Genomic DNA, 12,614 nt, shown 5'->3' on the forward strand with positions numbered 1-12,614 from the left:
AGTTCCTCCAGTGTTCACTAATGTGGTTAATGACTATCCCCACCTCCCCACCACCTCCCACCCCACCCACCTACCCCACCCTACCTCCCCCCCACCCCACCTCCCACCTCCCCACCTCCCCACCCCACCACCTCCCACCTCCCACCTCCCCACTCCCCACCCCACCCACCCCTCCACCCACCCCACCCCACCTCCCACCACCTCCCTACCTCCCCACCTCCCACCACCCACCTCCCCACCCCACCCACCTCCCACCTCACCCACCCCACCTCACCCATCCCTACCCCACCACCCACTCCCACTTCATCCCCACCACCTCCCCACCCCTCCACCCACCTCCACCCCACCACCCACCCTCCCCCCCACCCACCTCCACCCACTCACCCACCACCTCCTCCCCCACCTCCCACCACCTCCCACCCCACCACCTCCCTCCCCACCTCCCCACCCCACCTCCCACCCCACCCCACTCCCCACTACACCACTCCTCCCCACCCCACCCACCTCCCCACCCCACCTCCCCACCCCACCCTCCACCTCCCACACCCACCTCCCCATCTCACCCACTCTCCCATACCCCACCACCTCACCCCACTCCACCTCCCACCCCACCACCTCCCCACCCCACCCACCACCTCCCCACCCCACCACTCCACCTCCATCCCACTCCCACCTCCCCACCCCACCCACTCCCACCTCCCTCCCACCCCACCCACCTCATCCACCCACCCTACCTCCCCACCCACTCCACCTCCCCACCCCACCCTACCACCCCTCCCCATCCCACCCCACCACCTCCCACCCCACCCCACCTCCCACCCCACCACCACCTCCCACCCCACCCCACCACCTCCTCACCCCACCCCTCACCTCCCCACCTCCACCCCACCTCCCCACCCACCTCCCACCTCCCCACCCCACCTCCCACCACCTCCCCACCCCACCCACCACCTCCCCACCTCCCACCACCTCCCACCCCACCCCACTCCCACCTCCCCACCTCACCCACCTCCTCCCCCACCCCACCCCACTCCCACCTCCCACCCCACCCACCTCCCACCTCCCATCCCACCCACCTCCCCACCCCACCACCCACCTCCCACCCACCTCCCCACCCACCTCCCCACCCCACCCACCTCCCTCCCCACCCCACCCACCCACCTCCTCCCCACCCCACCACTCCACCTCCCCTACCCCACCCACCTCCCCACCCCACCACCTCCCCACCCCACCCACCTCCTCACCACCACCTCCCCACCCCACCCACTCCTCCCCCCCCACCCCACCTCCTCCCCACCCACCACCTCCCCTCCCCACCCCACCACCTCCACCCCCCCCACCCACCCCACCTCCCACCCCACCCACCTCCCTACCCCACCACCTCCCACCTCACCCACTCTCCCACCCCACCCCACCTCCCACCTCACCTACCTCCCCACCCCACCACCTCCCCACCCCACCCCAACCCTCACTCACTCCCACTCCCTACCCCACCCACCACTCCCACCCCTACCACCCACCTCCCACCTCACCCCTACCTCACTCACTCTCCCTACCTCACTCACTCACTCTCCCTACCTCACTCACTCACTCTCCCTACCTCACTCACTCTCCCTACCTCACTCACTCACTCTCCCTACCTCACTCACTCTCCCTACCTCACTCACTCACTCTCCCTACCTCACTCACTCTCCCTACCTCACTCACTCTCCCTACCTCACTCACTCTCCCTACCTCACTCACTCTCCCTACCTCACTCACTCTCCCTACCTCACTCACTCTCCCTACCTCACTCACTCACTCTCCCTACCTCACTCACTCACTCTCCCTACCTCACTCACTCTCCCTACCTCACTCACTCACTCTCCCTACCTCACTCACTCTACCAACCTCACTCACTCACTCTCCCAACCTCACTCACTCTCCCTACCTCACTCACTCTCCCAACCTCTCACTCACTCACTCTCCCAACCTCACTCACTCTCCCTACCTCACTCACTCTCCCAACCTCTCACTCACTCACTCTCCCAACCTCACTCACTCACTCTCCCAACCTCACTCACTCTCCCAACCTCACTCACTCACTCTCCCAACCTCACTCACTCACTCTCCCAACCTCACTCACTCACTCTCCCAACCTCACTCACTCTCCCAACCTCACTCACTCACTCTCCCAACCTCACTCACTCACTCTCCCAACCTCACTCACTCACTCTCCCAACCTCACTCACTCACTCTCCCAACCTCACTCACTCACTCTCCCAACCTCATTCACTCTCCCAACCTCACTCACTCACTCTCCCCTCACTCACTCACTCTCCCAACCTCTCACTCACTCTCCCAACCTCACTCACTCCCTCTCCCAACCTCACTCACTCCCTCTCCCAACCTCACTCACTCACTCTCCCAACCTCACTCACTCTCCCAACCTCACTCACTCCCAACCTCACTCACTCACTCTCCCAACCTCACTCACTCACTCTCCCAACCTTATTCACTCACTCTCCCAACCTCACTCACTCTCCCAACCTCACTCACTCTCCCAACCTCACTCACTCTCCCAACCTCACTCACTCACTCACCCAACCTCACTCACTCACCCAACCTCACTCACTCTCCCAACCTCACTCACTCACCCAACCTCACTCACTCTCCCAACCTCACTCACTCACTCACCCAACCTCACTCACTCTCCCAACCTCACTCACTCACTCACCCAACCTCACTCACTCTCCCAACCTCACTCACTCACCCAACCTCACTCACTCTCCCAACCTCACTCACTCACTCACCCAACCTCACTCACTCTCCCAACCTCACTCACTCACTCACCCAACCTCACTCACTCTCCCAACCTCACTCACTCACCCAACCTCACTCACTCTCCCAACCTCACTCACTCACTCACCCAACCTTATTCACTCACTCTCCCAACCTCACTCACTCACTCTCCCAACCTTATTCACTCACTCTCCCAACCTCACTCTCCCAACCTCACTCACTCTCCCAACCTCACTCACTCTCCCAACCTCACTCACTCACTCTCCCAACCTCACTTGCTCTCCCAACCTCACTCACTCACTCTCCCAACCTCACTTGCTCTCCCAACCTCACTCACTCTCCCAACCTCACTCACTCTCCCAACCTCACTCACTCACTCTCCCAACCTCACTCACTCTCCCAACCTCACTCACTCTCCCAACCTCACTCACTCTCCCAACCTCACTCACTCACTCTCCCAACCTCACTCACTCTCCCAACCTCACTCACTCACTCTCCCAACCTCACTCACTCTCCCAACCTCACTCACTCACCCAACCTCACTCACTCTCCCAACCTCACTCACTCACTCACCCAACCTCACTCACTCACTCACCCAACCTCACTCACTCACTCTCCCAACCTCACTCACTCTCCCAACCTCACTCACTCACTCTCCCAACCTCACTCACTCTCCCAACCTCACTCACTCACCCAACCTCACTCACTCACCCAACCTCACTCACTCACTCTCCCAACCTCACTCACTCACTCTCCCAACCTCACTCACTCACTCACCCAACCTCACTCACTCACTCTCCCAACCTCACTCACTCACTCTCCCAACCTCACTCACTCACTCTCCCAACCTCACTCACTCACTCTCCCAACCTCACTCACTCACTCTCCCAACCTCACTCACTCTCCCAACCTCACTCACTCACTTTCATAAATTTTATTAAAATTTCCTACAATGACTTCTACTACTGTTGTTACTACTACTAATGGTGCTACTACTACTACTATTACTACTGCTACTACTGCTGCTGCTGCTACTACTACTAGTTACTACTACTACTATTGCTACTACTACTACTACTACTACTACTACTACTACTACTGTTGCTGCTGCTACTACTGTTGCTGCTGCTACTACTACTGCTACTACTGTTGCTGCTGCTACTACTACTACTACTACTGTTGCTGCTGCTACTACTACTGCTACTACTGTTGCTGCTGCTACTACTACTACTACTACTGTTGCTGCTGCTACTACTACTGCTACTACTGTTGCTGCTGCTACTACTACTACTACTACTGTTGCTGCTGCTACTACTGTTGCTGCTGCTACTACTACTGCTACTACTGTTGCTGCTACTACTACTGCTACTACTGTTGCTGCTGCTGCTGCTGCTACTACTGTTGCTGTTGCTGCTGCTGCTACTACTGTTGCTGTTGCTGCTGCTGCTACTACTACTGCTACTACTGTTGCTGCTACTACTACTGCTACTACTGTTGCTGCTGCTGCTGCTGCTACTACTGTTGCTGCTACTACTACTGCTACTACTGTTGCCGCTACTACTACTGTTGCTGTTGCTGCTGCTGCTACTACTGTTGCTGCTGCTGCTGCTGCTACTACTACTGCTACTACTACTACTACCACCATCTATACTACACTACCAGACCATACCCCGGCCGGGATTGAACCCGGGGTCATAGTCTCAAAACTCCAGCCCGTCGTGTCATTACGATTTCGTGAGTCATGTACACTACCAGAGAACTAAAAATGAATTTCACTTTGGGTAACTATTATATTCTCAACAGAATAATTTAAGGTGATCATAAATCTGTCAAAGATGACCACTCCAAGAATGTTATCATACATGAAGCACACAGTAACTAGAAATTAATTCCATGGGGAGGGAGGATGTTTCCCAATGTATATTTTCTTAAAATACTAGAGCATTCTGCAGTTCCCATATATCAGACTGCAGTACAGCTCTATATTCTGCAGTATCCATATATCACACTGCAGTACAGCTCTATATTCTGCAGTTCCCATATATCAGACTGCAGTACAGCTCTATATTCTGCAGTTCCCATACATCAGACTGCAGTACAGCTCTATATTCTGCAGTTCCCATATATCACACTGCAGTACAACTCTATATTCTGCAGTTCCCATATATCACACTGCAGTACAACTCTATATTCTGCAGTATCCATATATCACACTGCAGTACAACTCTATATTCTGCAGTATCCATATATCACACTGCAGTACAGCTCTATATTCTGCAGTATCCATATATCACACTGCAGTACAACTCTATATTCTGCAGTATCCATATATCACACTGCAGTACAGCTCTATATTCTGCAGTATCCATATATCACACTGCAGTACAGCTCTATATTCTGCAGTATCCATATATCACACTGCAGTACAGCTCTATATTCTGCAGTATCCATATATCACACTGCAGTACAGCTCTATATTCTGCAGTATCCATATATCACACTGCAGTACAGCTCTATATTCTGCAGTATCCATATATCACACTGCAGTACAGCTCTATATTCTGCAGTATCCATATATCACACTGCAGTACAGCTCTATATTCTGCAGTATCCATATATCACACTGCAGTACAGCTCTATATTCTGCAGTATCCATATATCACACTGCAGTGCAGCTCTATATTCTGCAGTATCCATATATCACACTGCAGTACAGCTCTATATTCTGCAGTATCCATATATCACACTGCAGTACAGCTCTATATTCTGCAGTTCCCATATATCACACTGCAGTACAGCTCTATATTCTGCAGTATCCATATATCACACTGCAGTACAGCTCTATATTCTGCAGTTCCCATATATCACACTGCAGTACAACTCTATATTCTGCAGTATCCATATATCACACTGTACTGCAGTGTGATATATGGGAACTGCAGAATATAGAGTTGTACTGCAACTCTATATTCTGCAGTATCCATATATCACACTGCAGTACAGCTCTATATTCTGCAGTATCCATATATCACACTGCAGTACAACTCTATATTCTGCAGTATCCATATATCAGACTGCAGTACAACTCTATATTCATTTCATGGGTAAGAGGATACGTCAGCTATATAATTTTACAAAGATACATCACTCTTGTGCGTTTACGATAAATTTCACTGTGGCAGATCACATCAAATTTGTTCCCCTGGGGGAAGGCTTTTCCAAATGTACATTTTATTACAATGGTAGACTATTCTGTGTGTTTAACCCTTAAACTGTCCAAACGTAGATCTATGTTCACATGAGTAGCGCTCCGAACGTAGATCCACGTTTTATTTTACATGTTTTCAAATGTAGAAAAAAAGTAGATCTATGTTTGGAGCGCTACGCACGTGAACGTAGATCTACGTTTGGACAGTTTAAGGGCTAATGTGTGGCAGATCACTTCAAATTTGTTCCCTGGGGAAAGGCTTTCCTAGATGTACATTTTTTTATAATGGTAGATCATTCTATATGTTCAATGTGTGGCAGATCACTTCAGGTTTATTTCCTGGTAAAGACTCTTCCAAATGCACATTAATTTAAAATGCTAGACAACTAGTAGTATATATTTTTCAATGCATATCACTGGGGCAGACTGCTACAAATCTATTTAACTGGGAAGATCATTGTAAAGTGACATTACTTGACAATGCTAGACCACTCTGTATTGTTCAATACATCTCACTGGGGCAGACCACCCCATATCTGGTGTTTCATTTTAGTGTGCCTAACAACGGAGTGTTTGGTGCTGGCTCGGAAGTCGCAGAGCGAGCAAAAGTACGGCTTCTCTCCGGTATGTATACGCAGGTGTCGCAGCCACTTGCTCTCGTACTGATCCACCCGGGGGCAATATGGACAGCGGTAGAGGCCAGTTTGATCAGGCACGCCACCCTATAATGGAACAAATCGTGTCAGATTCGTCAGATCTTTGAGACGTGAGCAGTGTTAAAAGTCTTATTCATTAAAAGCTAAACTTGAAATTTTTGTCAACATGGCAAGATATAATCTATATACAGGAGGACCTGACATACACATCACCACCTTTTCGCTGTTCCACATTTTCGTTGGTATCAAATTGAGCCACTGTTCAATATGTTCTACCTGCCTGAGATAGCAGCGGACAGAACAACGGCTCAATTAAAAGCCAATGAAAACGTATAACAATGAAAACAGGTGGTGTACATGCAGGGACTTCCTGTATTGAAAGATAAGAACAAGTTAACTTGTGGATGAGTGAGGAAGCTATGGCAGATGGCAGTCTGAATCGACCAGTGTGTCAGTCTTAGCATCTGCCCGAGATACAATGTTTCGCAGAGTGGTCAATCAATGGATTCAGCTCCTAGAGGAGGTAGTGTAGTGAGTGCTACAATCACTGCAAACTTTAATATATTTTATAATAGACTACCATTAGCAGGGGTGCCTTGAGTATTTTTATACAGGAGGAACTTAGGGTCGGACTCTGCTTGAAGGGCACTAGAGACCTTATTATTATCATTATTATTATTATTATATTGGGGAGTCTGATAAAGATTATGGGGGCTGCAGCCCCCTTGTTGCTGCCACTTTTCGTTACATTCACAACCTTGGCTCAACCCCCGTAACTACAAACAGGTCGTCACACTCGTTACAAAATACACAACAGCAAAGATGACACACAACGATCTTGGCTCGACCCCTATAACTACAAACAGGTCATCACACTCTCACTACTCGTAGTGTTAATATAACTGCATATTCATGGACAAGCACTAAACCTGTAGGGGGTCACACAGCACCTTGGGCACTAGAGGGTAATCATGTTTTAGAAATGCAACTCCAATTCCTTGAGTCAAGAACCCTTCACCAACATCAAGGAACCTGCCCGAGAGATTTCTTTAGCGAAATATTGTAAATCCCACACTGTGAGGTTGTAAATCTCCAATAAATCCCACACTGTAAGGTTGTAAATCTCCAATAAATCCCACAATGTAAGGTTGTAAATCTCCAATAAATCCCACACTGTAAGGTTGTAAATCTCCAATAAATCCCACAATGTAAGGTTGTAAATCTCCAATAAATCCCACAATGTAAGGTTGTAAATCTCCAATAAATCCCACACTGTCAGGTTGTAAATCTCCAATAAATCCCACACTGTCAGGTTGTAAATCTCCAATAAATCCCACACTGTAAGGTTGTAAATCTCCAATAAATCCCACAATGTAAGGTTGTAAATCTCCAATAAATCCCACACTGTAAGGTTGTAAATCTCCAATAAATCCCACAATGTAAGGTTGTAAATCTCCAATAAATCCCACAATGTAAGGTTGTAAATCTCCAATAAATCCCACACTGTAAGGTTGTAAATCTCCAATAAATCCCACAATGTAAGGTTGTAAATCTCCAATAAATCCCACAATGTAAGGTTGTAAATCTCCAATAAATCCCACACTGTCAGGTTGTAAATCTCCAATAAATCCCACACTGTCAGGTTGTAAATCTCCAATAAATCCAACACTGTCAGGTTGTAAATAAGACACCTGTGTAACACCAGGTTATCATTATTGATGAATAAGACACCTGTGTAACACCTGGATATCTTATTGATGAATAAGACACCTATGTAACACCTGGGTATCTTTATTGATGAATAAAACACCTGTGTAACACCTGGGTATCTTTATTGATAAATACTACTATCCACGGTAGGCCTTGGAAGGTACCTCCCGCGGATATCAGGCAACTATTTTAATGTTTGAGTTTATCTGATGTACCTGGAGGGTGTTCTGGGGGTCAACACCTCCTGCGGATATTTTGTAAATCCTCGCATATTACGTGTAGTGTGTAAATGGTCCTAGTGGGACCTACACATCATCGTAAGCTTCTCTTTCCTATGCGCGGGTTATATGTGTATTGTTCGTCATGATATTGTGCCTTTTTGTTTATTATGTATTGAGGTTGTGTAAAAGGCCAGGCTTCCAGGGTTGAAAAGGCCTGGAAATCAACAGTGCGTATATCGGTGTTTAAGGTATATGTCGAGAACCGCACCACACTGACCGAACCTCTCACACCATGCCTGGATGCAAGTAATTAATCTTTCATGAACAATGGGTCATTTGTAACCGTAGTAGCCTTGATATTGTGGGTTATTAGTAACTGTAGCAGCCTTGATATTGTGGGTTATTAGTAACTGTAGTAGCCTTGATATTGTGGGTTATTAGTAACTGTAGCAGCCTTGATATTGTGGGTTATTAGTAACTGTAGTAGCCTTGATATTGTGGATTATTAGTAACTGTAGCAGCCTTGATATTGTGGGTTATTAGTAACTGTAGTAGCCTTGATATTGTGGGTTATTAGTAACTGTAGTAGCCTTGATATTGTGGGTTATTAGTAACTGTAGCAGCCTTGATATTGTGGGTTATTAGTAACTGTAGCAGCCTTGATATTGTGGGTTATTAGTAACTGTAGCAGCCTTGATATTGTGGATTATTAGTAACTGTAGCAGCCTTGATATTGTGGGTTATTAGTAACTGTAGTAGCCTTGATATTGTGGGTTATTAGTAACTGTAGTAGCCTTGATATTGTGGGTTATTAGTAACTGTAGCAGCCTTGATATTGTGGGTTATTAGTAACTGTAGTAGCCTTGATATTGTGGGTTATTAGTAACTGTAGTAGCCTTGATATTGTGGGTTATTAGTAACTGTAGCAGCCTTGATATTGTGGGTTATTAGTAACTGTAGCAGCCTTGATATTGTGGGTCATTTGTAACTGTAGCAGCCTTGATATTGTGGGTTATTTGTAACTGTAGCAGCCTTGATATTGTGGGTTATTTATGAATTGTTGCAGCCTTGATATTGTGGGTTATTTATAAATTGTACCAGCCTTGATATTGTGGGTTATTTATAAATTGTAGCAGCCTTGATATTGTGGGTTATTCTTCAGTTCTCATACTGTCAATCCTTATCAATCCTACGGTCACGGCAAGTCTTATGTCCAGCCCTTTTCCCAGTCCCACTAAGGGGTTTACCATTCATTGAACCCTTAAGCAAACAGATCTCAACTTAAAATATTTGGTAAGCACAGGGACCAATCCACTAGAACAGCAATTCAGACAACACTGACCACAGTATACATCAATTGTAGAAGTGTTTGTCATTGTTACAATCGGGTATAATCTCGTCTCTTTCCACCACAATCGCCACTATCACTCACCCAATATTAGTTCACTGTATCAAGTGTTCACTGTACGGTTGTTTATAAGTCATCCACGGGGTTGATTTTCATTTCAATGGTAATGCTTGACCCTTTTTAGTGACTGGGGATTCACCCAGAAGCCAGGAGCTTGGACTCGACCCCTGCAAATAGGTGAGTACTGACTGATAACTGTATAGGTGCTTCTCAACTTATGATGGCGTTAAATTCTGACAAACCCATAGTTACCTGGGGTTTACCTGGGGAGAGTTCCGGGGGTCAACGCCCCCGCGGCCCGATCTGTGACCAGGCCTCCTGGTGGATCAGAGCCTGATCAACCAGGCTGTTGCTGCTGGCTGCACGCAAACCAACGTACGAGCCACAGCCCGGCTGGTCAGGAACCGACTTTAGGTGCTTGTCCAGTGTCAGCTTGAAGACTGCCAAGGGTCTGTTGGTAATCCCCCTTATGTATGCTGGGAGGCAGTTTAACAGTCTCGGGCCCCTGACACTTATTGTATGGTCTCTTACCGTGCTAGTGACACCCCTGCTTTTCATTGGGGGGATGGTGCATCGTCTGCCAAGTCTTTTGCTTTCGTAGTGAGTGATTTTCGTGTGCAAGTTCAGTACTAGTCCCTCTAGGATTTTCCAGGTGTATATAATCATGTATCTCTCCCGCCTGCGTTCCAGGGAATACAGGTTTAGAAACCTCAAGCACTCCCAGTAATTGAGGTGTTTTATCTCCGTTATGCGCGCCGTGAAAGTTCTCTGTACATTTTCTAGGTCGGCAATTTCACCTGCCTTGAAAGGTGCTGTTAGTGTGCAGCAATATTCCAGCCTAGATAGAACAAGTGACCTGAAGAGTGTCATATGAATATGAATATGAATAAGAATATGAATATGAATACGTGCTAAATAAATAAGTCAATAAATAACTACTGCCACTGAATAAGTAAACAAATAATTACTTTAACTAAATACCAGTACGATACAAGTTATGGACTTGTTGCCTTCATGTTGGGTAATTATCTTAAGTTTCATCTCCAAAGTAATTGCTGCCGCACCATAGTAAAGTTGAAACGTCGTCAATTGAGCCATCATAAGTCAAGAATCACCTGCGTAGCAGTAACTGGGTTATGCTTCTTGCTTTTCGTAAGTCATCTTTGGGCAGTCAGAAATTAAACTAAAAAATCCTCCTTACATGTGAAAAATGCCTCGCCTAACCAAAAATGCCTCACCTAACCAAAAATGCCTCACCTAACCAAAAATGCCTCGCCTAACCAAAAATGCCTCACCTAACCAAAAATGCCTTGCCTAACCAAGAACTTTTCACTTAACAAAAAACATAATTTGTCAACTAAAACTCTAGCGAAGAAGGGAGCTTAACTGTTTATCAAGTTTGTAACTGCACAAATCACATTGAGAAATATAAATAACTGCACCGAAGTCGAGTAGGGTTCGCCGTGGAGCATCTCCTAGAGTGCAACGCCCTCGACAGAATGTCTGAACTTGTCGTGTCGCACGACGGCATGTTTGGTAGTTGCGCGGTAAGGGCATTTGGTGCACTGGTAGGGCTTTTCGCCTGTGTGAGTGCGCAGATGTCGCCGCCACTTGCTCTTGTCGGAGTCAATGCGCGGACAGTAGAAGCAGCGGTAGCACAAGCGACCCTGCTCGTCCCGTATCACCGGCCCCTCGGTCATCACCAGTCCCTAAAATACAAGGGAAAACAGTTACTACTACTGGCCAATCACCAAGCGACGTTGCCATGCACACAAACTGCCCCGACAACGACTAGCGCAATATATACAGGTGCTCATTGATTTATGATGGTCTGACTTAAGATATTTCGACTTTACGATGGTGCGATAAAACTGTAAAACTTTTTTGTACCGTACAGTACAGTCGGGGACCCGCTTTATGGCATTTCGCTAATATGGACATTTCAAATTATACCCAAAAACTCATTTGTACGGCTCCTGATTCGCCATTACGGTATCCGCGTGATAGTGTTTATATCCTCCGTGAGCTCCGCGTCTCTCTCGATTACGTCTGGAAACTTTCCAAAGTAAGCATTTTAAAGGTACTGCATATTTTACATATACTCGTCTTATGTTACAATGACATCTCAGGGAAGTTGTGACGAAAGAGGAGCCGTAAGGCTCTTACTTTAAATGTAAGTTAAAAATAATTAAACTCAGTGGGCAGAGTATGTCGATGGCTGAGACAGCACTGAGATATATATGATAATTGTACTTATGTGTACCTGTACCTAAATATACTTACACACTGTGCTGGCTTGTGGCTACATTAAAATCACTATCTGAAGATGCAATAATAATAATAATAATAATAATAATAATAATAATAATAATAATAATAATAATAATAATAATCACGGGTGCTTTAAATGTCATTTATTACATTATTATACAGTCATATAGACATTTTCATTAATCCATCTATGACATTTTTTCAAAATTATATAAGAAACGTGCTACATATCATATAGACATAATATAAACAACCATACTAGAACAAATTAACGTAACTCTGAGGTGTGGTAGCAAGATGATGATCTCTCTCTTAGTACAACACCACCAGAGAAAATGTATAAAGTACACTGGGGATAA

At 46.8% G+C, this 12,614-nt stretch overlaps 1 protein-coding gene across 7 annotated transcripts in view; it reads right to left on the minus strand.

The window, feature by feature from the left end:
- Positions 1-12,614, minus strand: part of LOC128702563 (longitudinals lacking protein, isoforms H/M/V) — a 96,514-nt gene that overhangs the window by 36,033 nt on the left and 47,867 nt on the right. For 2 of the 7 annotated variants that reach the window (XM_070105396.1, XM_053796851.1), the window contains exon 5: positions 11,427-11,693. The exons of 3 other annotated variants lie outside the window; for them this stretch is intronic. In XM_070105396.1, the coding sequence (XP_069961497.1) occupies positions 11,460-11,693 (234 nt within the window). In that variant the 3' untranslated portion in view covers positions 11,427-11,459. Of the gene's footprint in view, positions 1-5,751; positions 6,712-11,426; positions 11,694-12,614 lie in introns of those variants that run through there. 2 more of the 7 variants (XM_053796850.1, XM_053796852.1) reach the window with 2 other exon arrangements.

This window comes from Cherax quadricarinatus, chromosome 98 (assembly GCF_038502225.1).
Source record: "Cherax quadricarinatus isolate ZL_2023a chromosome 98, ASM3850222v1, whole genome shotgun sequence".
Lineage (NCBI taxonomy): Eukaryota > Metazoa > Arthropoda > Malacostraca > Decapoda > Parastacidae > Cherax > Cherax quadricarinatus.